Source organism: Papaver somniferum, chromosome 5 (genome assembly GCF_003573695.1).
Source record: "Papaver somniferum cultivar HN1 chromosome 5, ASM357369v1, whole genome shotgun sequence".
In the NCBI taxonomy this organism is placed as follows: domain Eukaryota; kingdom Viridiplantae; phylum Streptophyta; class Magnoliopsida; order Ranunculales; family Papaveraceae; genus Papaver; species Papaver somniferum.
Window position 1 is genome coordinate 170995718 of NC_039362.1, and position 27844 is coordinate 171023561.

At 37.3% G+C, this 27844-nt stretch overlaps 4 protein-coding genes across 5 annotated transcripts; 2 read left to right on the forward strand and 2 right to left on the reverse strand.

Annotated features, from left to right (window-relative positions):
* Positions 1–3173: 3173 nt before the first annotated feature.
* LOC113283635 (DEAD-box ATP-dependent RNA helicase 20-like) lies at positions 3174–7763 on the reverse strand. The gene is made up of 14 exons (XM_026532965.1): positions 7449–7763; positions 6483–6575; positions 6229–6393; positions 6043–6138; positions 5505–5579; positions 5179–5340; positions 4998–5078; positions 4814–4912; positions 4557–4652; positions 4340–4471; positions 4170–4244; positions 3961–4050; positions 3792–3866; positions 3174–3616 (listed from the first exon to the last, which is right to left on the reverse strand). Exons 1-14 carry the CDS (start codon positions 7761–7763, stop codon positions 3437–3439), a joined length of 1734 nt encoding a protein of 577 aa, XP_026388750.1. The 3' UTR covers positions 3174–3436.
* Positions 7764–8078: 315 nt separating this feature from the next.
* Positions 8079–15553, forward strand: LOC113283636 (N-terminal kinase-like protein). The gene is made up of 21 exons (XM_026532966.1): positions 8079–8302; positions 8669–8767; positions 8853–9004; positions 9405–9477; positions 9700–9822; positions 9972–10080; positions 10302–10381; positions 11020–11101; positions 11315–11454; positions 11564–11674; positions 11806–11922; positions 12044–12133; positions 12351–12404; positions 12521–12595; positions 12838–12913; positions 13143–13242; positions 13344–13413; positions 13740–13807; positions 13951–14057; positions 14459–14707; positions 14924–15553. The coding sequence occupies exons 1-21, from the start codon at positions 8177–8179 to the stop codon at positions 15244–15246; spliced, it is 2424 nt and encodes an 807-aa protein (XP_026388751.1). The 5' UTR covers positions 8079–8176; the 3' UTR covers positions 15247–15553.
* Positions 15554–17583: 2030 nt separating this feature from the next.
* On the forward strand, positions 17584–20576 carry LOC113283637 (transmembrane protein 87B-like). Its single transcript, XM_026532967.1, has 5 exons — positions 17584–18123; positions 18546–19476; positions 19604–19699; positions 19936–20072; positions 20254–20576. Exons 1-5 carry the CDS (start codon positions 17816–17818, stop codon positions 20399–20401), a joined length of 1620 nt encoding a protein of 539 aa, XP_026388752.1. The 5' UTR covers positions 17584–17815; the 3' UTR covers positions 20402–20576.
* Positions 20545–23812, reverse strand: LOC113283638 (zinc transporter 2-like). 2 transcript variants are annotated; one of them, XM_026532969.1, is made up of 4 exons: positions 23549–23812; positions 22801–22888; positions 21372–21544; positions 20545–21256 (listed from the first exon to the last, which is right to left on the reverse strand). In XM_026532969.1, exons 3-4 carry the CDS (start codon positions 21535–21537, stop codon positions 20853–20855), a joined length of 570 nt encoding a protein of 189 aa, XP_026388754.1. In that variant the 5' UTR covers positions 21538–21544; positions 22801–22888; positions 23549–23812; the 3' UTR covers positions 20545–20852. The 2 variants fall into 2 exon arrangements, with proteins under 2 accessions (XP_026388754.1, XP_026388753.1); XM_026532968.1 differs by having other exon boundaries at positions 22801–22885; positions 23549–23811.
* Positions 23813–27844: the final 4032 nt, after the last annotated feature.

Genomic DNA, 27844 nt, shown 5'->3' on the forward strand with positions numbered 1-27844 from the left:
AGTAAAGGCGTGGTCAAATGACTCGTCGCAAATAGCCTGCTCTGATACCATGTTAGAATACGGGCATCCAACTCAAAACCAATTGGCAATAAGTGGAGAGGCCCATAGGATTATAAATCGCATGATCTTAGATTTCCCAAACAATGTGGGACTAATAATCTCAACACGCCCCCTCACGTGTAGCCTCATTGGGTCTTACACGTGGACAATAAATCGGGTGACGCGGAGTAAAGGCGCGGTCTAAAGACTCGTCGCAAATTGCCTGCTCTGATACCATGTTAGAATACGTGCATCCAACTCAAAACCAATTGGCAATGAGTGGAGAGGCCCAAAGGATTATAAACCGCAGGATTTAGAAATAAAAAAAAGTATTTGAAAATGGGTAGGATGAAACTGTTTACATCCTGCCTATTTTTACATTTTTGTCCATTTAAACAGTATCAAAATTTAGATGTCTTTTTCACTCAGAAATTGTTGATTTTGGTCTTTTTAACCAATTTTGTGAATTTTTATTTCTTGGAAGAAAAACATATTCTCCGGCAACATGATTGCAAATAATAAAGGTAGGGTAACCTGCAAATAGTTTTTCCCACAGAAAACATACTAAACCATTGCATGAACCAACAATGCGATGATTACTGAATACAAGTTTTTGCAAACTTACTTCTTCGAAACCGGTTAAATTCTCGATTAAGTTCCATCTTTCTCATTAATCAGCAAGATATTTATACATTCATAAGACTTGATCAGTACGACACAAGACTCGAATCATACAAAAACCTCTTCCTAATATAACTCTGAATATCCTAAAATATAGTCCATTTCCTAATACCCTCCCTCAAGATGGAGCATGGAGATCACAGATGCCCGTCTTGGACAAAAGAAACTGAAACTGAGCTTTCCCTAAGGCTTTTGTGAAGATATCAACCAATTGCACCGTTGTAGGAGTATAGGAGGGTGATATAATCTTCCTTATTATGGCATCTCTGACAAGATGACAGTCCACTTCTATATGTTTTGTTCACTCAAGAAATACTGGATTCTGAGCAATGTATAATGTTGATTGACTATCACAAAATAGATTTATCTCATGCATATGGTGAACTCCCAAATCACCAAGTAATTGTTTCAACCACTTCAACTCACATGTTACTGCTGCCATAGATCTGTATTCTGCTTTTGCCGATGAACGAGAGATTGTATGTTGCTTCTTAGTCTTCCACGAAACAGGAGAAAACCAAGAAGAACAAACCAACTTGTTAACGTACGTCGAGTTAATGAACAAATTGCCCAATCTGAATCACACCATCCTTTTAAATTAAGACCACTATCAGAGCGCAGCAAAATTCCTAGCTGGACTCTTCTTCAAATATTTTAACCACACGAAGCGTTGTTTCCCAATGCTCCACTCTTGGTTGTTGCATAAATTGTGATAAAATATACACTGAGTAAGCAAGTCTGGTCTTTTGACTGACAGATAAATCAAACGACCTACCAATCTTCTATATTTTTTCTCATCACTAGGTACATGTCCTTTTGCCAATGCCAGTTGATGATTCATTTCCATTAGAAACTCTACAGGTTTTCCTCCCAATAATCTTGTTTCCATGATAATATCCAATGCATATTTCCTTTGGCATATGTAGAAACCTTGTTTACTACGAGCCACTTCTAATCCTACGAAACATTTCAACTTTCCAATATCTTTCATCTTGAAATATTGTCCCAAGTAAGTTTTAAAATTATGAACTCCAACTAGATCACTACCTGCCACAATCAAATTATCAACATAAACTAAGACATTAAGCTGCATCTTTTCCTTTGTCATAGTAAAAAGAGAATAATCTGAATATGAATGTTTAAAACCATAATTCTTCAAAGTTGTTGATAACTTTGCAAACCAACATCTAGGCGCCTGTTTTAGGCCATACAATGATTTCTTCATTCTACAAACCATATTAGAATTTCCTTTGGAAAATCCCAGAGGTATCTTCATATACACTTATTTCTCCAGATCACCATGAAGAAATGCATTATGGACATCCATTTGATGCACCTCCCAATTCTTAACTGCTGCAACAGCTTCTCTGTATAAATCTATTTTCTTCTTAATGCCTTCTTACCAGGTGGTAATTGTTAGAGCACTGCTCGGTTGAACCCACTAGCGTTGGTATGTCAAGTTAGTCGTCAATTTTAGTTGCCAAAATGCATTCTTGATTTAGTATACTAAAGATAGTTTCAGACTAGAATATGTCTAAGAAGTTGAATGAAGCTATCCTTAAAGGATGAAGATTGAAGATTGAAGACTACAAGAAGACCATAACAAGTACTTCATCAACAAAGGTATGTGATTGATTTCATTTGGATTCTTGTTCAATTCTACCTTTCTAATCTATGAAGATATATGCTCACTCTATGGAACAATTCCGATGACGGTAAATGTACATTTATGTATATATACTTGAGGTTATTTGATTCATGAACTTGAAGACAATAACCTTTGTCCGGGTAGCTCTGGATCTTGGTATTATATTATGACCTGTAAATGTCATGAAACTCTCATGTTTAAACTTTGTCCGGGTACATCTTTCAACTTTTCAAGTACTTGAAAACATGATTTTTGTTAGCTTCTTTAATATCTGTCCGATTTCGAGTTGTTGAATTTCTGGTTGGCATGGTAATTTATTTTAGTTTCATTTCAGTTCCAAGTGTCCTTCAGAAAATTGGAAATTTGTAGTTCCTTACAGACGGGTGCGACAATGTATCCGAATCCAAATGCCAAACAATGTTAGTATTATAGATGCTAGTGTCCTACTGAATGCGGTATTTGGAATTTGGTTATGGACTTGAACACAGAAGGGATGCAAGATATAACAGTGGAATTTGATTACGAAACGGTTCAAGGTTCAAAATGTGAGCAAGACCAAGCAGTGGTTCTGTAAAAAACTTTCTTTATCAAAATATTGCTATGAAGGTGCCCGGATCATAAGCATAGCTCACCAACCTTCGTAGTAGTCAGTCATTCTCATTCAAGTTGTTTGTAATATTCTGTTGTATGGTATTTACTTTGCTCATCCCACTCTATAAACAGTAGAAGGGGGGGTATTTCTCAATTTCTCGCATTTTTAGTGAAGCTGAAACAGTATAACTAGAACCAATTTGCATTTGGTCCATGAACTAACTCATCAGGATATATTTCTCTAATCATGGGGTGACCAAAATTAAAAATATTGATTTTTGTAATGATTTTCTTGCTTCCAAATAGAAGCTTAAATGACTTCTTTTACAAATTTGGTTGCGACTTGGACACCCACCACAGGTCCACAGATAATAGACTCATTTAACAGTCTCGAAAGAGGGCCAACTTAATTCCTCTGGTGCTAATGGCTACCTAAGTCAGATTGATATGTTGTACAGAATGGGGAAGCTTTCTTCATTAGTCATCCCAAGCATCATCAGCGGCACCCTCTTTCCTTGTACTTGAAGGAGGCGCAAGCATGTACTTGTACTTATCCTCTACATTTACTGAGGTTGGACCTGTCACGGAAATTTTTGATAATGCAACCCTCGCTTCTTTCTGTGCAGCTGCTGCCTCTTTTTCTTTCCGCCTTGCAACCTAGAATATCGCCCATGCAAATTTTTAAACCCATCACTAGATGACAGAAAGAAATTGTAGAAAAAACGCAAATAGAGACTTTGAAAATAAATAATATGATAGAAAATATGTGACTGCCAATCAGGGTTTGGCAAAAGAAAAAAAAAAGGTTAAAAGATGTTTCTGATAAGCATACCTTGCCAGTTGCAAATGCAAACGAGTTCCCAGATTCTGCATCTGAAATAGCTTTCTTAATATGGGCCACGAGGAACTATGAGATGCAACAAACAAGAAGAAAGGAACAATCAATACAAGTAACTCTACACAAACATACAACAAGAAACTGTAGAAGAGCAGAACAAGACCATGTCACGATCTGTGTAAAATGAAGTAGCCTGTCCAGTCGATCCTGCACGCCCTGTTCTTCCAATCCGGTGCACATAATCCTCCATCGTCTATGGCCCACATAGACGCAACACACACAATAAAACTCAGACATGGTATTTAACGAAAGAAAACAAGGACAAAACTGAACAAATTGAATAATAGTACATAGTGCAGAAGAAAAATATACCTTGGGAAGATCAAGGTTGATAACATGAGCAACTCCTGTGACATCTAAACCACGAGATGCAACATCTGTGGCGACCTGCACAGCGAGTTTGGAAGTTAAGTCGTTGCAGGGTGTAATACAAACACTAAGCAATTTTTTAACATAATCAGATCCAGAAGAGAATGAGATACCAGAATATTAGTAGAACCATTTCGAAAATTGCGTAGAGCAGCTTCTCTTTCACTTTGGCTACGGCCACCATGAAGAGCAACAGCGTGCAGACCTTGCGCTATCAGGGCTTCTGCAACTTCATCACACCTAGTCTACAAGATGATATTAACATAACTTGTCAGCATCTCATAGGCGCTTCAAACGTTGAAGTCATCAATCATGCTAAAACATCATTACCTTCCTTTCAACAAAAACAATTGTTAACGGGAGTGGATGACCAGATCTATCAGCCTGAGCCGCCTCTTCCACAAGCAAAGACAGAAGCTGATCGACCTTTTTCCAAAAAACCATATAGAACAAATTTAACATATGTAACAGCAACAATACATTTGTAAATTCTTATCAAAAAAAGTAACGTATATGTGATGGTATATTAAAACGTGCAAAAACTTGCCACTATAACCGAAAGTGTGAGTATGAGCTATGTTGCTAACCTTCTCATTCTCCGGAACCTTCTGCAGCATTTGAGACACATTTGCTGTAGGGCTACTTACTTTTCCAACCTTTACTTGCACTGGGTCAGTGAGGTACTCCTGTTACACATGCTCATTAGCACAAATGATTGTCCTTGGAAGAAAAATTATTACACATGGTCATATGCGCACAAGTGTAGCATACCTGTGCAAGGGCTTCAATTTCAACTGGCATAGTTGCACTAAACAGCAATGTTTGGTGCTTTACGGGAAGATTCCGCATCACCTGAAAGCCAGAAAACAACCAATAAATACTATGTACTATTACACACAAGCAGACACACATTTTAACACTGAAAGTAGGGAGTTCAAGTACGAAGCTAGACCTCTCTTATCTGCGGCTCGAACCCCATGTCCAGCATTCTGTCAGCCTCATCCAAAACAACGAATGAGATCCTAGAGAGACAGGTGTTCCCCTGTTGCAAATGGTCGATAAATCTTCCAGGTGTGGCAACCACAATATTTACTCCTGCCCGCAACTCAGACCTCTGTCATGGTACAAAGCGTTAAGGATTGGAAAATATAAAACCAATACAGATACACTAAGGTCACAACATGTTTGAAGTTTTCTCTTCTCCATACTTCAGTTAAACCAAGAAATGCAAAATAGCGACAATCATAAGACATGAATACCTAAACTACAAGAAATTACCTGTTCTGCCATATTTGTTCCGCCCACAACAATAGCAGTTCTAAAAGACTCCATAGATCTACTAAAGGCCTTAACCTGGTAAAATATCCAACAATCATTTAGCAACAGAGAATCAGACGAGTAAATAAGAAAGGTAATAAGGTATAATGACTTCAAAATAGTCAAACTGAACGAAATTTGGTGTACTCGTCTCATATTATCGTCTACCTAGAGAGACAAGAAAGTGCCAAATAATACTGAGCCCAGTTGAAACAAGAAACATTATATGAAGAAAATTGTATGGTTCTTTTCAATGAGCAAAAGTGAAGTTTCAGATAACGACGAGCCCAAGAATAATGACTTTAGTTTGTTTACATAAGGGTTAGAAAATTAAAATTGTGACAAGCTCAAGTGATGGTTACAGATAATAACGATAATGCAAAGACTGCCTGGAAAAATTATTTACGATACAGCAAGTTTCATTTTGTAATACTCAGAAGACGAATGTACCAGTTGTTAAAACATTTCTAATCCTGTGGTAAATAACCAGTAACCTCACCTCTTTCTCAATCTGTTGGGCAAGTTCTCTGGTAGGTGCCAACACTAATGCAAGAGGACCATCACCTCGCCGAACAGAAGGCTGGGCTAAGCAATGCTGCAGAGGCAAAACAAAACATGTATAAACATAATGCAATAAAAAAGGAACAAAATGTGCATGGATGGTGGGAGGCTAACAAAAGAAAACCTGGATCATTGGAATAGCAAAAGCAGCAGTTTTCCCACTCCCCGTCTCGGCACAACCCAAAAGATCCCTTCCCTGAAGAGCAATTGGCATAGCTTGGGCCTGAATAGAGGTTGGTCTAGTGTACTCGTGAAATGCTATATCTTTCATGATACTTTCATGCAAACACTGAAAAAGACATTACACATAGTTATAGAAATGTGAATCTTGGTCACAGACACAGTCTTGTAGTATCTAGAAAAAAGAAAACAATGTACCATGTCTGTAAATGATTCAATTGGCGCAGGTGCAGGAGCGGAATCTGGCGCAGCAGTAACATCAACATTCAGACGTAAGCGAACCTCTTCAATCTGCAGAAGAATGTGGTATGTCAGTCTCATTGAACTTAGAACTAGAAATTACATGTGAACTATGTTATAAGATTTCCCCCTAACTAGAAATTCCATATGATTACAATAGGTCTTTATCCAGGCTGTATGTCATTACCTACAAATTTCATTATCTTTTACATATTGCAGGAAATTTCCTTCATAGAACATTACCCTTTTTCTTGTGTCCTTTTCTCTTTAACTTATCTTCGTTCGGTCTGTTTACTCGTGATTAAGTAACAGCAAAACCTATACAAGGGAAGAGAATAAAAACTCTACAAACAGCCTTCATTGTATGGCGGTTACTAACATTTCATTATGTAGTAGCTCCTGGAACAAATTTAAGGTACATGACAATATCGCCGATAAAACATAGAATTGGTAATTAGGGACCACATACATGGTCCACTTACTGATCAAAGCATGCATGCATAAAGTCCCCAAAATTTCATTCACCTATTACTAACCATCGTGTTATAGTTCTACATTACCGATCGAGTCTCCTTTCATAACCCCTAGAATGTGCCAGTAAACTATCATTTCAATGTACAACATTAGCACAGTACTAGTCAGAGAATGTAGATAACAAAGTGTGAGTACAAAAAAGGATTTCCAATCAAAGCTCATTGAGTCAGTAAAGGTACACATAAACCCTAAAATGTGAATAATACACAAGCACAATCTAATTAAAACTGCAATTCTCAAATGTTTACCGAATGTACAACAACAATCAGTCAATTTAGGTAATAGATTGAAATCTTCGAAAATGAAATTCAAAAAATAAAGCTCAAATCAACAAAAAAAAAAATCAAAAAAATCAATAATAAGAGATTTAGGTATATGATTCGTAATTACCTGTTCAGGTAGAAGACGAGAAACACGTTCTGATGGTTTCCATTGATGAAACACCGCTTCAGGAACAACCATAGTTTTAGACACAGGCAGATTCGACGAAGAAGAAGAAGATGTTGTTCGACGAGCGCCATTGAATGAAGAAGATGAGGAGTTATTGTTGTTATTGCTGGAATTCCATGTTTTATGTTGTTGTTGCTGATCAGAAGAAGAATCTAGGGTTTCTGTAGAAGGTTTAGTGTTTCCAGTTGTAGATTGAGAAGACGAAGAAGACGATTGAGATGAGGAGCTCCTTAGATGTGGCGGCACATACGGCATTGTTGTTCCTGTTTGAAGAGATATGAAGAAGAAGAATGGAAATGGAGTCTTGAAGTGCAGAAGAGTGTAGAGGAGATGAGAATCTCAAGTAGAAGTTGTATTGTACTTTGGAGACACACACTAGGTCTGAATTGATTTCATTTTGAACCAACGATGAGATGATGATGATCATCATATGGGCTTGTTCTGTGGGCTTGACCCGGATCCAACAAGTAACTCACAAGACGAAGGCAATTTAACACGGTGGAACGCGGTGTATATTAACAATTTATTCGTCGTTTTCTTTTTCGGTGTTTTTATTTTTTTCCCCATTTACACAGATCGATCGAGAGGGAGATTCAGAGGGAGATTTTCTCTCTGAAGAAGAAGAAGGAGATTGTGTGTGTAACTGTTAATTGTACAGAGAAATAGAGATGTTTAAGTTTCTGAAAGGAGTAGTAGGTGGATCTGGTACAGGATTGAAAGATCTACCTTATAATATCGGCGAACCTTACTCTTCTGCTTGGGGTTCATGGACTCACTCTCGCGGTACTTCCAAGGTATTATTTCTTCTTCTTCGTCATTCTCACTCTAATTCCATGCAATTCGTTTATGAATATCAATTTTGGGAGTTTCATTTTTATGAAATTCTAGTTTACAGTGTGTTATAATTAGTATTTTGATCATAATTGGAAAATTATGAATTGGCATTAGTGCCGTGTTAAGATGATAAGTTTGATTCTGGGATATGTATTAACTAATTATTGACATAGCAAAGAAATTGATTCTTATCTGAAGTTAACATTTCAGATTATGTGGAATTTTGAATTCTCATGATTTGGTTTCGGTCAGCATTAGTGAAACAATAAACTCTTGCATTGACTGTTTTTTTTCTGCTAACTTGTTTGTGATTGTTGGTCTACCAGGACGATGGTTCCTTGGTGTCGATATTTTCACTTACAGGGAGTAATGCTCAAGATGGACATTTAGCTGCTGGTCGTAATGGTGTCAAACGTCTACGAACGGTAATATATAGTCACATGTACTACGGAAAAATTATGGTCACTAGCTAGTCGATTAATTCGAGTATATTTGTGGGTTCATTTGCAGGTCAGGCATCCAAATATCTTATCATTTCTTCACAGCACAGAGGCTGAGATATTTGATGGTGCTACTCCAAAGCATACTATCTACATTGTTACAGAGCCTGTCATGCCACTCTCTGAGAAGATTAAGGAACTAGGCCTTGAAGGTACTCAGAGGTATGCATACCAGGATTTTTTAGCTTCTTCTGTAACTACAGAGTTATTTTCTAATGTTTGAGTGTTATTTAAAATAACTGCTCGGAAGAACTCTGAGGGGGCGGGATATGTATAGATACAGTTGTTGGTTGGTTAATGATTCTATTATTTTCATGTTATAAACTTTTGCGTTTTGCCTATGAAGTTTGTCCAGATGCTTTTATTTATTTTACAGCTTATAAGTGCCTTAGCATGTTCCTTTAGGAAAAAAAGTGCCGCAGCACTGCAGAATTCTTTTTAGTTTTAATTGGATCTGCATTTCTGATACTTTTAGTTTGTTCTCATCCTCTTCAGTTCTTTGTTGTGATCCTAGCTACTAGTATATTGATTGACTTGTGCGTTACAACAATTTTGGTGGCAGGGATGAGTATTATGCATGGGGACTGCGCCAGATATCTAAGGCTGTGAGCTTTTTGAACAACGACTGCAAACTAGTAAGAGCCTTTACTTGTTATTCTGTTCATATATATTGTTCTCGTTGATCATCTTACAACCCTGACCAAAACACAGTGGTTAAGGAATTGCATTTATCTAGCACATGTACTCATTAAATTTGTGTGCCCGATTTCTTATTTTAGTATAAATCTTGGTATCTCACTATTTTGAAACACTTGTTGGAATCTATTTGCTTATTTGCTCTCCTCTGACTGTTACAGGTTCATGGTAATGTATGCTTGGCAAGTGTTGTTGCGACTCCTACGTTGGACTGGAAACTGCATGCTTTTGACGTGCTATCTGAGTTTGATGGAAATAATGAAGGGTCTACTGGACCAATGCTGGTAATTCTTAAGTGCTTTATGTTTTTCAATGGTTGCTTCTCTAGGTGCACAAGTTGTCCGCCATCATGGTCTGTTATGCAATCTCAATTTTTATTGGGAGCTGTTGTTTTCTCCTTCTATTGGTTTCTCACTAAAGAATACACGTGCAGCAATACGAGTGGCTAGTCGGAGCACAGTACAAACCGATGGAATTGACAAAATCTGATTGGGCAGCAATCCGAAAATCACCGCCTTATGCCATTGATTCTTGGGGATTGGGTAAGTTTTCAGTTGATCCTTCTTGTTTTTATTTCTTTGCTGTTTGCTTTTGAATACCAAACACATCGAAAAAGAGGACAAGTATTCTGTCGTAGGCTTCACTGGTTATTGTTTAATCTATGAGCTTTCTGGATATTAAGATTTTTGTTTTCAGACATATGACCTGATTATATCCATACTGATGCAATTTTGTTGGTGTCATGTGTTAATCGATGTGCTAGGTTGTCTTATTTATGAGCTTTTCTCTGGTATGAAATTGGCCAAAACGGAAGAGCTGCGCAACACCTCATCTATTCCAAAGGTGAGCACACATTTGAACTATATATATGTTGTGTTAATTTAATCATCATATGACCCTGGTATGTATATTCGACCTAATTGCTTTCTAGCCTATAATGTTGTCTTTATGTAGGATATAGCATTCGTTGTGACATGTGTTCATTAAGGCTCAAAATTTTGTTATAAGGTCATCAAGTATCTCTTCTAATGATATTGGCATTAAGTCAGACCTGTATTGCGTGCCCAAAATAATCAGGACCATAATATAAGAATATAACGCCACCCATCCTGATTGAAGAAGTGATATTTGCTTAAAGATTTTTTTACTTCCAACTGAAAATTTAGGTAATTTGTATACCAGCATCTAAATTAGAAAAATAGAAAGAAACTCCTTGAAGGTACAATGGATACATTTTTCGCTCAAACCATCTTCCTTTTGGTATTGTATAGTAGTTCTTTTTCCTTTATTGAAATCTAGTTTGTTTGCCTAGATAAGAAAAAGACATCTAACTAAGGCATAAAGTTTACATTATGAGTTGTCCAAGTCATGCATGCACACAGATGTTTAGTTTTTTGTATTTATTTATATTAGCGCACTGTTTTTCTCTCCATTGATAAACTTTCAGTCCATTTGCATTTATCCTTTTTCTTGTCTCACAGTCTCTACTTCCAGATTACCAGAAGCTCTTGAGTTCAATGCCCCCTCGCAGATTGAATACTTCAAAGCTTATTGAGAACAGTGGTAAGTTTGATGTTTTGAGTGTGCATCCTTTCTTTCTTCAATCCTAGTACATGTTTGAGCAAGTCCCTCTTTTCATAGTTGAGGTTTAGATAATCTATGTGTTTGATTCTTTGAAGATTTATCGATTTTTTTTTCTTATTCTTGTGACTTGCATGTCTTTGCTTTTTTCCACTCAGACTCAGTACTGATATACCAGCATGTGTGTTTTGTCAGAGTATTTTCAGAATAGGCTGGTGGAGACAATCCAATTCATGGAAATCTTGAGTTTGAAAGATAGTGTTGAGAAAGATACCTTCTTCCGTAAACTTCCAAACTTGGCTGAGCAACTTCCTCGCCCAATTGTTTTGAAAAAGGTCTTACACTCCACATATTCACCTGAACCTTGTGCTTTTTTAGACGTTTCTGGCATTTTCTTGTCAATTTTCAGTCTTTAAGCCATGCTTATATCATATGCTATTACAGTTACTGCCTCTACTAGCATCTGCGCTAGAATTTGGTTCAGCTGCTGCTCCTGCCTTGACTGCTTTATTGAAAATGGCTTCATGGTTGTCTCCTGAAGAATTCACTGCTAAGGTCATTTTCTTTCAGCGACCCTTGCATTCTATGATTCTTTATTAACAAAATTCACCTCTCCTTTTACCTTCTATGTTTCTGTTCTGTGTTTATACTGTTGATGGTTCTGAGTATTCCTACTTTGTTCACAGATATTGCCAACTGTTGTGAAACTATTTGCCTCAAATGACCGTGCTATTAGAGTAGGCCTTCTACAACATATCGATCAGTTTGGAGAGTCATTATCTTCTCAAGTTGTAGATGAACAAGTACGTTGTCAAATTTTAACAGTTACTCTAATAGCTAATGGGAAATATTATTTTAATAGATACATATTAATATTGTTCCATCTGATTGGAAATAAGTGGGCCTAATATTGCTTGACATTAGGTTTATCCTCATGTTGCCACTGGGTTTTCCGATACATCCGCTATTCTTCGGGAACTGACACTTAAGTCAATGCTCATCTTGGCACCCAAGGTATGGATACAATCTACTACTTATTTTCTTGTTGGAATGAAGTAGTGCACGATTAGTCTAATGGTATAATTTGACTATATACGTACTGCTTAGCTATAAGGGTTATCAACTGAAATCTGCTAAACGTTTCACCGAGTTTACTTGCTTAACACTCTCCTACAGTCGTACTTATAGTCGACTGCAAAATTGACACTTTTTGTTTGGCATGAAATTGCAGCTGTCTCAGCGAACTATTGCGGGATCATTGCTGAAGTATCTATCGAAGTTGCAGGTAAACCGCTAACTCCTCATGGTTGTGTTATCAATGATATAGTAAGTTAAGATTGCTTCTCTTTACTATATCTTAGGTTAGTCTTTCTTGTAGTTTACAATTTGCTAGTCATACAGGTGGATGAAGAAGCAGCTATTAGAACAAACACAACAATTCTATTGGGGAACATTGCCAGCCATCTTAATGATGGGGTCAGATTCTTGATGCCCTAATCTGTTTTATTTCACAGTTCTACGGTATCACTTTCAGTTATTTTGATTCTCCGTGCTTGATTATTTTTTGTTTAGGTGAATCTTATTTTATAAATATGAAATGTCATCATTCTGGGAGGATCACACTATACATTCGGTAGTAGTTAGGTTGAATGTCATATATGTCTTCCAGTGAGCAGTTGGAGCTTTTAATCTTAACATTGGGTTTAATAATAATGCAGACAAGGAAACGAGTCTTGATTAATGCATTTACAGTACGTGCACTACGTGATAATTTCTCGCCCGCACGTGGAGCAGGTAATAAACCCCTTAGCATCCAACCTAGCTCTGGATCACAAGTAATAATTCTACACATACATGTAATGAAATGAATGTTTTAATAGCAAGGATTCAGCAACTGCATATAAGCTTACAATTCTGTCTTGAGAATTGTTGGTAATATCGTGTAATGACTTTTATATGTTTCATAATGTTCTGTACTATTATTTCCTTGAGCTAAATTCTTATGAAATTTGTATTGCTGAAGGTATCATGGCTTTATGTGCCACAAGTTCATATTATGACACAATGGAGATTGCAACCCGTATCTTGCCGAACATTGTTGTACTTACCATTGATCCTGATAGGTAAGCTCAAATAACCTTTTTTTCCATTCCCCTGATAAGCGAAATTTTGGCTGTACTCAATTCGGAGGAGGTTAAAAAATCCTATTATTTCTCCTACACAGTGATGTTCGATCAAAAGCATTTCAAGCTGTTGACCTGTTTTTACAGATTGTAAAGCTGCATGATGAAAAGGTATTGATCTCTACTCTTGCTGCTTTGATCTATTTATTTACACTTGCAAGCTATGTTGTATTAGGCGCTGGGCGAGGCGCCAAGCCCATTGCCTCGCCAAGCGCCTAGGCTCCCTGGGCCCCCAGGAAAAAAAAATTGGTCATCTCTTGGCGCCTTTGTGCCTTTTTTTTGCTAGGCGCCCCCTGGGCGACTCATGTGCCTAGGCGAGCGCCCAGGGCGCCTTATATAACTTAGCTTGCAGGTACTATAATGGTTGTTAGCGTCTTTGGTTTTGGTAATGGTTCTCTTATCTGTCAGATAACAGTAAGACTTAATATTTTGAGCAGATTAATAGTGGAGATACTACTGGAACTTCAAGCATGGGAACATCTGCTGGAAATGCAGGTTTACTCGGGTAAGTCAACTTGGCCTTTCGAGTTATTACCAGATGACAGTGACCAAATTCTCTTGAGGACTTCCTGTAGACTGGTGTGAATTGATACCATAAAAGTTCACTATATGTTGTAGCTGAAATGTGATACACTGATTGCAATGCAGATGGGCGATGAGCTCGTTGACAATCAAGGGTAAAGCTGACCACGCACCAGTTGCATCAGCAGAATCAAGCGGCCAACTTACTGCAGCAGCCTCAAATGCAAGCTCAGGTTTGTGTCTCGATTACTTAGTTTTCTTATCTTACTATTCCATTGACAATATGGCATCCAAGCTGTTTGACCCTATGCTTTTAATTGAAGTGGACTTGGTAACATACTCTTTGTACTCGGTGTTTCTGAAGTTGCAACTTACGTAAGTTTTCGTAAATTCGGGAAACTAAAATCAGATATGAAACAGCCTTTGTACCTGGTTTTACATTCCTGACTAGAGTGAGCACAGAAATATGTGGTGCGATTAGTTGGTGATGGATGTGGGACTTGTAACATAGAAATTCTGAAATTGTTACTATTCATAGATCCTGATGGCTTTATTAGTAGATGCATTTTTTTCATTGGTTTATTAGTAGAACATTGTTTTCATTTACCGAGTTTGTTTTCTTGTGACTGTGTAGTGGTGAATCCTCCGGATGCAATGCCGGCCTATCCAACTTTTACTACTGATTCAGCTGATTTACCCGTCCCATCATCTCCAACATCAACTGATGGTTGGGGAGAAATTGAAAATGGTATTTTTGAAGAGCAAGACAAAGAAGAAAAAGACATATGGGATGATGTTGAACCAGTTGAGGAGCCAAAACCTGCAGCCTTTGCCAACATTCAAGCTGCTCAGAAAAGACCCATTGTGCAACCAAAATCACAAGGTAAAATCATCTTTTGTGTATGAGTGTTGGATGTGAATTTCGAATCATTTTGTCAAGCAAGCAAATTTTAAATTTTGCTGTAAGACCTGCTTCTTTACCTAAACGTGACCAAAGGAATCTCAGCTTCGCCTCTATCTCCTGCTTCAAGAACAAAAAGGAGAAGGCATTCTACCTTTACCTTTTCTTATTAAGCTTGGATTCTTGGTTGTCATTCAGTTACAAGTGTGAAACCAAAGAGCACAGTGAGGGCAGCCAAGGATGAAGATGATGACTTATGGGGATCCATTGCTGCTCCTGCCCCGAGGTCAACGGCATCAGCATCAAAATCCTTAAACATGAGGTCAACGGCATCAACATCATCATTGGCATCAGCATCATCAACAAAACCTGACGATGACGATCCATGGGCATCCATTGCTGCTCCTCCACCAACTACCAGGGCCAAGCCATTGTCTCTTGGAAGAGGTCGTGGAGCCAAACCCGCTGCCCCGAAATTGGGTGCACAAAGAGTAAACAGAACATCCTCAGGTGGAATTTAGAACTCTGATTCAAAACAATTCATAGACAAACAAACACAACGAAAAACAGAAACACTTCTGCAGATTTTTTGTAGGGGAAGCCTTGAATTGGGTAAAGTGGTGGTAAATCTACTAGTAGTTTCCAGAGGTTGTAATATTAATTTTATTTTTTTTGTTTCCCTTTAACTTTTGATTTGTAATAATTCTTCCAGTTGTATTATTTTAGGGCTTAAAACACTCTACTGCTAGTTCTGACAAATCTTTATGTGAAAAATGTGTGTAGTGGCGGCCATTTTTAATTGAAAATATCTTCCAGAATTACAGATCTTGTTACTTCTTTTTGCTCTGCATTTTGTTTTTGCTGTCTGACTATAAAATTTTGTTCTTGCCAGCTCTTGTTGGACAAGGCAGCGAAGAGGATGTAGAATTGCGAAATTATCTTTTTCCGGTTGTTGTGGTGCTTTTGATGGAAGCAAGAGGGTCTTGTCCAACACCTTTTAGTGCCTTGGAAGCTACCTCACCTCATTTATCAACCTCCATTAAAAAATTTCTCTGAACATTTTTCATGAGTAACGTTATCAGGCTCGACGACCAATGATTTTGTTTGAAAACTTTATTAGCTCCCGAGGGCCGAGGTCGTCTCGTCTACAAGACGTTATTAAGATTTGACATTGCTCTACTTGTATATTAAACTAAACCTTCCTCGTCTTCATAAACAAGGCTTGTCATCCATTATTGTAAGTTCTAACCAATTGGTACATGGTGCTCCCACAAATACCAAAACAAAGATCAATAATGCCACTAACTAACAAAGAAATCGTAAATAAATATAATTATCGTTTCTTTTTTTAAATAAAAATTGATACATTGGGTAAATATGTATCAACAGTTTCACCATTTAGTAAGAAAACATTATTGTGATACAGTAAGATTAGTAGGAGTCACATTGAATTTCATCTTGGATTTTTCTTAACATTAGAAAAGTTTTTTGTGTTGTCGTTTCCTGATGCAATAAAAACCTATTCAATATCTTTGCAGCTTTGGAAGGTGGCTGTATAACTACACTTTCATCTTCGACTTCCCCATCAACACTTTCGTCTTTTCCCATGACACTCTCAATTATTTCTTCCTCAGTCAACAAAATTGAAATAATAGCCTTTTGAGGGAAATTTAAAAGAAATTCAACATCCATTCCACTGTGATAACTCAATTCATTGATCAAATTTTGCAATTCTCTAGTTTCTTCATTATCTAATGCTTTACTTGGATACTTTGATGCGGTGTCATCCATTGAACGAATCTTACAATGACGGAAACAATTTGCAATGGAATAAGGTGTATTGGTTCATTTTGTTGATTATTTTTCGTAAGAACTATAAAAATATTTTGATAAATTAATAATTATTAATTTATGGGATTATCTAATATCGCGATAAATTGATAAATTTTACCGGTACTGACGCTATCATGTTATAGGGGTTATACTATGAAGGCTATTATTGGGGCGTCACACTCCAATAGAGGAGCTTCACTTGGATTCTTAATGTCCAAAAAAATAGTTATGGGATATCCTAACACATATACAAAATGTCTAGCTTACCCTTTAACTAAGTTAAAACTTAAACACCGTAGAAGCGATTTTACGTCCAGGTTAGGATTAATTTCAACCGTAAAATTTTATTTGCATGTAGTTTAACGTCCAGGTTTGGATTAGTTTCCAACCGTAGAAGCTCATTTTACGTCCAGGTTTCTTTTAGTTCCAACCGTAAAATCCGATCTTACGTCCAGTTTTCTTTTAATTCCAACCACAGAAGTGATTTTACGTCCAGGTTTAGTTGAATTTCAACCGTAATTTTCAATTTACGTCTAGGTTTAGTTGAATTCCAACCGTAATTTTCAATTTTACGTCTAGGTTTAGTTACTAAATTTTCCTTTCGTCAACCTAGCCGTAAATTTCAATTTTACGTCCAGGTTCCTTTTAATTCCAACCGTAGAAATTGATTTTACGTTCAGATTTTGATTGATTCCAACCATAGAAATTGGTTTTACGTCCAGGTTTGGATTGATTCCAACCGTAAAAATTAATTATTATCTAATTAAATTAAATAAAAATAAAATTAACTAAAGGGTTATTCGGTCATTATAAAATTATTTGAGATAAGAGATTTTCGATATTACTTATGAGTGATCCGTTTTTGTCCTATTAGGTGACGCCTCTCTAATAAAATGTGGCGCCCCAATAATATCCTTCTATACTACAGGCTAAATTGAATTTTCTTTGAAATATCATTTTTCTCATGAAACATGAAGTCACTTAAAACAAGTAAATTATTACATGACATGATCTGGTACTAGTAAATTACTCACTCACTTAGACTCCCAAAACAAGTCACGTGGATTTACCTCTTTGAGACTTGCTAGATTTCGTTTTTCATGTAGTTCTTGGCGAAGTATCATTTTCATTTTCAAGTAAATAGAATAGAATAGAATAGAAGAATCCGAAATCAAAATCTGAGTTCTCAGATCGATCCTCCTCCCAATTTAATCAACACTATTCCCACTGCTCACTCCCACTGACAGTAGGAAGAAGATGGATCACAACAGGATCAGACTCAGAAGTTGTTCCATTGATCCGCTTGATCTAAAATTAATCATAAAATTAGGGTTCTGTTTCCTAATCTTCTTCTTCTTCGTATCAGTTGTTGAAAGTTCGATCCATGAATACAATAACGAACCATTTACACCTCAATTAAATTCCTTCTTCTTTCATGGTGGTAGTGAAGGTCTTTACGCTTCTAAATTTCTGGGTGATAGAACAACAACACTAACAACCCCAGATGATCAACAGCAACAACAAGAACAACAAAATCCCCCTATCAATGGCAAGTCCTTTGTCCGGTAAGTCAATTTCTCTATCCATTATGATTTGCCTATTTTCAATGTACATTTCCTTTCAAATTTGTGATTTAGGAGATATTGGGAACTCAGGAAATGAGAAATTGATTGATCTACACTTGAATTGGAACAAAATCCGAATACATTGCAATAGCTAAATTGACTGTTCATTATGAAGTGTGAAACGGTTCATTTTTCAGTTTTGAGTATCATAAATTAGGGTACTGAGTGAGTGTTGTGAACATTTGCCGTTTGATTTGCATCTAGATTGAGTATTTCGATAGTGAAAACTGGTATTCAATGGTTTACGAAATGATGAATTTGTGATTTTGAACAATGTCTTACTTACATGCCATTTTTAATCACATTTTGGTTACTTTTTTGATCTAGTGGTTCTTAGTGTGTATTACATGTATGATTTCTAGGTTCGAGTCTGTCACTTTTAGAAGAACAAAGGAAGCTACGGAAAGGCAAAATCCGATGCAACAAAAGACTGGACTGATAGAAGCTATTTTGTTTGAGGTCAAAGACCGGGATAGGATTGGTGGTTCGTTTGTTGGTTCTGATGCGTTGTGCTGTACTCCCGAACTAGCCAAAAACGGAAATTGTAAGGTTGGAGAAGTTATTATTCACCGTCAGGAGAATGGTGAATGGCCTAAACGTATCCAGACGTTCTTCGAAGGAAAAGAGGAAGAGGCTAAAATGACGCCATTATCTGTTGAAGTGGATAGTACTGGAATGTATTATCTGTATTTTATGTATTGTGACCCTCAACTTAAGGGCACAGTGATTAATGGAAGAACTGTTTGGAGGAACCCAGATGGTTATTTGCCTGGAAAGATGGGTCCGCTTATGACATTCTACGGATTCATGTCACTTGCTTATCTTGTCCTTGGTCTCTTGTGGTTTCTACAATTTGTTCGATTTTGGAAAGATATATTACAGCTACACTACTACATCACTATTGTCATTGCTTTGGGGATGTGTGAAATGGCTTTCTGGTATTTTGAGTATGCAAACTTCAATTCTACTGGGGCCAGACCAATGGGTATTACTATGTGGGCGGTCACCTTTAGCGCCGTCAAGAAGACTGTCTCTCGGTTACTGCTTTTAGTGGTTTCAATGGGATTCGGTGTTGTAAAGCCAACCCTTGGCGGGATAACCTCTAAAGTACTTCTTCTAGGTCTGGTTTATTTTCTGGCTTCAGAGGCGCTTGAGCTTGTTGAAAATCTGGGAAACATCAATGACTTCTCTGGAAAAGCAAAGCTGTTCTTGGTGCTTCCTGTTGCTCTATTGGATGCGTGCTTTATACTCTGGATATTCTCATCCTTATCTAAGACTCTGGAGAAGCTGCAGGTAATCTTTATTTTATGATTTAGGTTCTACCGATTTGCATTGCTCAAGCTCCTGTCCAGGGTGGTATTGCACATAGGACAAGGTAACACATGTCTTATGCATTTTCTTTTCTGCTTATTGGGTACAGATGCGGAGAAGCATGGCAAAATTGGAACTCTACAGGAAGTTCACCAATTCTCTAGCTGTGTCTGTGCTGCTTTCTGTTGCTTGGATTGGCTACGAGGTAGCATTTTGTTCTTGTTATTGCTTTACCCAATCCATCATGTTAGCAAAATCTGTAATGCCTATTCTTTTGTGCTTAATCGAGCTACTCTCCTAAACCCTCGTTAGCATGCCCATTATTTCTGGTGTATCTATAACTGTGTTTATTAGATAAGTCCCTGTAGTGAAAACACGGTGGTTTTACTTGCTGAACTTAGCTGTCCACTGATACCCGTTCTGATATTTGTATCGTTGCAGTTGTACTTCAATGCAACAGATCCATTGAGTGAGTTGTGGCGAAGAGCGTGGATAATCCCAGCCTTTTGGAGTGTGCTAGCTTACTTGCTCCTTTTGGTGATATGCGTCCTTTGGGCTCCTTCTCAGAACCCCACTAGGTACTCAATTTTTCATTGAAATTTTTTCTCCACTATTGAATCACTGACGCTTACCCTGCTATTTCTTCTTCCTGGCGTCATATAAGAATAGGCTCAGCCATTCTCCAATTTTTTGTTGAGATTAAAATTTGCCATGGTAAAGTTTGGTCATATAAAAATTGGCTTTGTTTGTGTCCTGCAGATACGCTTACTCAGAAGAAACAGGGGACGACTTGGAAGAGGAGGGTATCTCCCTGACAGGCAGTGTAGATACTGCAGCCAAGACAGAGAGAAAGGAACTTGTTTTCGGGATTGGCGGGGAAGACCTTGAGGAGGACAAACGAGAGTGACAACATGACCATTTTGATGTACTTATTCTCTTTTGTCGTATCGGCAAACCATACCTGTTCACTATTAGCTTACTAAATATGTTCTGTTATACACTTTTTTGCCTGTTACATTTAGGAAGGAAAGAACACATGAATGAAATGAGTAACTAGAAAAGAGTATACTTTTCGCTGTTAAGATCTCTTGTAAAAGTCAATTTCTAGTTATTAGTTGCAAACCAGACAGACATCAGAGAAGGTAACAAAAATTTACAATGCAAACCAAACAGACATTAGAGAAGTTAACAAAAGTCATGGTTTTACTGCACATTAGAGAAATTTTGGATATACACAGACAAAGTCTTAAGCATCACATTAAGGTTTAAGAAACATCCCAGATCATGGCCATTGCCATCACTCGCACGCCTAGAAGCCCCGAAGCAAATACCAACAAGGAGAGAGTCTTACACAAGTTTCATGACATAGACTGGTTATAATATGATTCCAAGGTCGAGATAACAGCCGCCACTCCCACGCCTACAAGCACCGAAGCAAATACCCCTAAGAAACTAGGTTTCAATCGTTTGTTGCGTTTAGAAAGACCATAGAGAGCAGTGTCATAGACGTAAATTCCACCAATACACCCCGCTGTGAAGACAAAGATCCATTCAGCTACTGCTGCTTGTGTAGCGGCATCAATGCGAGTACCTATGGCTACTCCAATTGGAGTTGAAATAAAGGATGCAGATAAGTAAGCAATGGATGCAAGGTATGGCCTGTCTGGCAACAACTCGAACAGTCCAGTTCCAAAGGTGACGGCTGCAATCATCTTGGGCAGTGATACGTTCCACAAACTTGTCCATGCATTTGCTTCATTATCTGAAAATTAAATCAAAAAACTAACACTTGTCCTCATCTCATTCAGACATTTAAACAACTAAGACTCAACATTCATGAACTAAGGAGTAGTTTGATGTAGTAGTAGCATGAATACCTGCAATGCCAACTGCTATGCCCTCCAAACCAGAACAAACACCGAGTAGAAGTATGAGAACCATAGTAATTACTGAAGAAAACTTGAACGAAATTGAAGCCCCAATAACCACGTTCATTCCAAAGATCAGCGATTGAACGGCTTCCACTGGTGGAATTGTCCCCATTATAAACCTTCATCAAAACCAAAGATTGCATTTACAAATACAAAGGGTGGAATCAATATTCAGTGAAGCAAAATGTCAAGCAGTTGATATAAGTGAATCCAGACATACATTACAAAACCCATGTTGCTTGCACAAATCAAACCATTACAACTTCCTAAAATTTGGATATTGTGGTCAAACTTCTGTTCTAATGGGTACTTCACGCTTACAGCCTCCTCAGACATCTCTGAGCTCAATTGCATGTTGTATACATTCTCATGATGTTCGTTATAGTCACGTGTTGTAAGAGTTTGGAATTTCCCTCTCTAGTATCATGATTGTTGGAAAGTCTAATTTTTAATCTAGACTAGTTTTGCTAAAGTGTGAATGAAAGACAGTCTTAAGGTAAAATTGTCTAGTTTACTGTGATTGTAAATCAGTAAAAGAAGTTAAAAGAAAAATCTAGATAAGTCAGATAGTGGGTTGAAAGAAAAGATAGTGAACTAGCTTGACAATTGGGGAACAAACTCAATTCACATCTTTTACCCTTTCCGGCCAAGTAATTTACACATATTTTCACATGAAAACAGAGCTCGTAAGGTGTAAAAAACACCAACATGCTTTAACCAAATGGAAAGCTTCGGAAACAATTCAGGTGCGCTAAATGAATTATCCCAAAGTGTTATTATACTATCCCAAACTGACCAACAAACTCACCCTTACAACATCCCATAGGACGGAAGCTACAATCAAAAGATGTCACCTAGTATATCGAAGGGAAAGTGGTGAAAAGGAACCGAGGTTATTTCTTCTCTTCCTAACTGTCTCCTGGCATCAAGTTTCAACTAAATATTTGGTGGTATCAACTGGGAATCATATTTTTAGTCAGTATCATATGATTCTCACTAAAATTACCGAGTCATGTATAAATTCAAGAAAATGTATTTCTTTCTTCTTTATGGATGACCTAGTCAAGTAAGAGGAAAGTTGGCGAATACACTCAGCTTGCTTCTGGTAGTAAGCATGTAACTGAAATATTAGATTTTCAAATCATTTTTAAGACGGACAACCTCTCAAACATTTTAGAGTTTAGAGAGAATAATCAATTTGATTCAGCTAATGTGCATATTTAGTCACTTTCTATAAATATTATGAGACAAATTAAAGTTTACATGGTTTTACGTCTGGTAGTACATTATTAGGCTCTATCAGATAAGAAATATACCATATCCAAATTGAAAAGATTTTGGGTAAATTTTTCACATGGAATTATGGAAAATGTACCTAATCTTTTGTCTGGCAGCACGAGCCTTCTTCGTCCTAAGATCCAAATGCAAAAACTTCCAGTGCAATTGATAGCCTCACCACCCTGCTGCAGCCAAACATATAATAGCTAAGTTATGTCACCAGTATATAGATATCATAAAAAATTGTTACGCAGAAAATTATCTATCATGTATAAGTTACAGGAAATCTAGGAATATAAGGGGATCAACTGATGAGAAACATTGGCAAAAATCAATACTAATGAAACAGAAAATATTATGTTCCCAAAATTTGAAGCTTGCTTAAGTTTCTTGTTCCAATCAAGTACCAAGCACAGAATATAGAGCATGCTCAATAAGTAAATGAAGACAAAACCAAGAATTCCCCCACCCCACCCCCTAAATTTTAATGTCCTCATATCAACACTTCTAGAATCCAAAACATACTTGAGTTCCAAATACTACTAACTAATTAAGAGAATCTTGTTCTGTTGGGACTTATGGCGAACACCTTGGAGAGGTGAAACGAGTGATGATGGATCAATCAGTTTGCATTTACAAATATAAATGGTGGAATTAATATTCAGTGAGGCAAAATGTCAAATACAGCTAGTACAGAAACAAGATGGATTTTCAAATTCATATAAACACAAGACTAGATAGTACCCACCCAACTCAATATATGGAATGTAAGGATCACGAAGAGAAATTTCATCAAACATTCCATTAAAAAGAAGCTACTGGATAAAAGGAAGAAAACCCCGTACCTCTTTTCAGTTTAAAATCCAACTTGTGAAGTGATACCCACCTTTATGCTTGTCGCTCGGCTTGATGATGAAGAAGGAAATGGATTCTCAAATTGATGATTTTAGGTTTACCCACTCGCAATCGAATGTAACCCTAGTTAGTCTAAACAATCCTTTCGCCAAGAACCATTGCTCTACTTGTTTCAGATTGTTTTGAATGAGGGTAAGAAGAAAAATGGCGGAATGACAATGAAGAATTTAGTTTTAAGAGAGAATATAGTGACGGCGCGGTACCAAAAAAGTAAAGGGAGCACGTACCTGATACGTGCCAGGAATTTTCTAGAGTTTTTCATGACATCCTGTTTTTACCGGGTGGTAATAGTACTTCAGGGCCGACATGCCACTTGTTACTGTCTTTTAAAGATATTTTTCTGGGTTTAAGTTTGTTAATTAGTTGGCTTTGTTGGTGTTATGTAGATATGCATACTCAGAGTAAACGTGAGATGATTTTTTATTTTATTTCTTTTTGATAAATCAAAAAATTGTATTAGTAGATAACATAATTTATTTATGTAGAAATTTACGCAAAAAAAAGAAGTCAAATGATTCCAAAAACTCATAAACAAATTAAATCGATAATAAACCACATTTGGATATTCGACGGAAATAAAAAAATGACGTCTTTCGTTATAACTTATTCTCTCTTCCTTACCAAGATAATATCATTTCTTACCGTGGAAACATGGGATGACTTGGATGAGGAAGGCATCTCACTGACATGCAGTATATATGTTGTAGTCAAGACAGAAAGAAATGAGTAACTTTAAAAGAGTCATCACACTCAACTAGGGCTGCACAAGACCCGCCCACGATATCCAAACCCACCCGTACCTGCTAAATCCGTGGGTTTTTAATCCATACCCGTCTGTTGTGGGTGCGGGGTTGGTTATGGAAAAAAAACACCCGCTGTCTGTGGGTGCGAGGTTGGTTTAAGCTAATACTCGCCCATACCCGCCCAAAAAACCCGCAGATTATATACCATTAGATAAAACTAATCCTAGTCGTCCATTATGAAACCCTAATACTAGTATATAGGATAACTGATAACCCTCATTCACTTTCTACACTCTTCTCTCTGTTCGGCCTCTCCTCTTCTTCCTCCTCAGTTCTTCTTCTTCACCTACGAACGACAATTACCAGAAATCGACAACAACAACTTCGAATCTTCACCAGAAATCGACAACAATCGAAAAATCAACAGATTCAACACTTAATCTTCATCTGTGAACTTCCTAGATATGAATATTTTGGGGGTTTTGGTTTTTTTTTTCTCACTTAATCAAGGAGAGTAGAAGTTACTCTAAATACTTGAATATAAAGCGGGTTTAAACCCGTTTAAACCCATACCCGCCCAACCCGTAACGGGCGGGTAACAAAACCCGCCCGCTGTTTGTGGGTGCGGGGTTGGTTATGAAAAAAAACCCGCAGTCTGTGGATGCGAGATTGGTTTTAGCTTATACCCGCCCATACCCGCCCATGTGCAGCCCTACACTCAACCAGAAAAGAAAAGCGATTTTGTAGTTGACTTTGCGCTACAATGTCTGATTGCTTCCAAGCCAATAATATGATCACCATTGTAGTTTACAAGATGGTGTTGGTTTTTAAGTTTAAGCTCTCTGGAGATGCTGTATATCATGTCTAGTTTATTGTTATTCCGAAATTAAAAAAGAAAAATTGTCCTGTAAATAGCATGCTCATCCAAAACTCCAAAAATTACCAATTCAATCCCATGCCTACCCATGCATGGGTCTTTCATACATTCAACAAATATGGTACTGCATTTTATATCTAATTTGTTCCAAAATACTTTACTAGAATAACCAAAATCATGAGCCCGAGATGAAATTTTTTACTCTTAGTTTCTAGGAATTGATATCACCAGGTGATGACACACATAAAAACAACTACATCTAGTCCATGCATCCATTTAAGAGTATAGTCTTGTGTTCCATTCGAGATGTTGGAAATCGCACTAATATAAGGACGAAAAAACTATCAGGGATGTTGTACTTCCTACTTCAAGGCTCTACAGGTTATTTTTAGACAATTAATTCGATCCTCCCAATAAAATTGAGAATTACGACGGGTATGTGAATTATGGATACAATGAAACCCCATGACAACGTAATTAAATTCAAGCTGTGTACCCCTTGATTCAACCGGTAACACACAAAATTAGGTTTCTGATGATGGTTAGAGGAAAAAAAAGAAATCAGACAGTTTTGATATGATAAGAATGGGAGATCATCTTCACAACTTATAGGAGGATTCATATTCATTGGATACTAGAAACTAAAAGTAAAAAATTAGACAGTTTTGATATTAATATAATGTTATCCTATTAATATAAGAATATATTTTCTTTTAATTTACCAAATATCTGGATACTATTCTTTCTACTTCATGTATATTTGTTCCATTTTTACAGGATCATTTGTTAGACTAAAGATAATTCGATACAAAATTACTAACAAGTTTGAGTGTTTTTATTTTATGCATTATATCTTTACCTTCTTACACCTCAGGATCATTTCTTATTTTATGCAAATAAGTCTGCCTCTGATGTACGACCCACAGCTGTGAGTCGTTGTTACTGTTGGAAAACGACTGTCTCTGCAGGTCCGTTCTTCGTGTTCTTCATGTTCATCAGCAGCAACAACAGCAGAAACCGAGTTTGGGAAAACTCGAATTTCTTCTTCTCTGGATCTCCTCAGACCCCCAGACTCTCGACACCCCTTCTCTGAGTCCCCAGAAACATATTTATACCCGCAGGAACTCCAAATCTCTCGAGTAATTGCAAAATATTTATGATTATTCTCCATGCAAGATACGGGATTTTTTTTCCTTTTTTTTTTACCTCTTCACGCGCCTTACAGCTGCACACTCTCCTTATTTATCTCTGACACGCTCCAAACTGTTGCTCGAGTCAACAAACATGCTCAGAAATCGTTCAGACTCATGCAATCCCGTGAAATAACTTTCCCATGCACGTACTGCTCTGTTTTGCTTCTCGCGTAATATCCAGCCAAATTGGATCGAACCAAAGGCCCATACCAAGCTTTTTAGGCTATATCACGTCCACCCATGAAGTTTCAGCGATTTAGTCTACCTCTAACCCATCCAAATTCCGATCGAGAAAACTGCAAGGAGCTGTGACTATTTTCCCGCCAATATTCAGTTTCAAACGAAGGGGATGAAGGTGCCTCTTAACCAAAACGTGGGCGCCTTTAACAGCTGGGGGTGCCTGGGGGTGCCCTTATCCAAAGTGAGGGTGCCTTTAGTACTTTTCTCCGGGAGTCCAAATAGCACTTTTCGAGCAACTTTTTCCACACAAGTGTATTTCTCCAAAAACGCCTACACAAACATAAAAACACCATAATAAGTACAAAATCAAGCACTAACAATAGAGACACTGAGGACAATTCGGACACAAAAATGTGTCTATCAAATACCCCCAAACTTATTATTTGCTAGTCCTCGAGCAAAATTAATCTAGAAAATAAAACCGAGTTAATCTCGGGAGGGTTTACCAGAGGTGTACCCACAAAACCATTACTTCTAATTGGTCACAAGTATCCAAAGAGCTATGAGGACATACATATTCTCAACCTATCTCCAAGTAACTAGAATGCCATAGAAATTAAAGGTGTCAGCTCTAAAGCTGACTGAAGAAAAGGGGAGACACATCATCAACACTGCTAGATAAAGAGATATCCGCTACACAACTAGATAAACATTATAAGATGCCTCCGCTGCTTTACAGCTGGATAAGATTAGGAGAGAGATAAAGATGAGAGGGACATCTGCTACACAGCTGGACTAATTACGTGTGATGAGTTAAACCAGTGCTAGAAATATCTTGTACCAGATTGAAAGCGGACTAACAAAGCAACCAAATGTATCTTTCTTCGACTCTCTCATAGTGCTCAGTAGAAACAACGTCTTCTTCGGTCTTCAACTGTTGATGATAAACTATCGAACCTCATAGAACCTTGACAATTAACTCTTCTCTTTGATTTCTTGCTTGACTTATAAATTTCTACTTCCCTTTGGCCTTATTGAACAAAACGTAACGATGATTTTTTTTTTTCATTTTTCATTTTTTTTTCATTTTTTTTGGAAACAAAAATTACAAGACAACAATTTACATGGCCATGAGAGAAGGACTTTCAAAACTTGGATCTTCGCAACTTGTGATTTCTTGGTATCATGGATTCTAACAACTATTTGCTCTTATAACTTCAACTTTGATTTTTG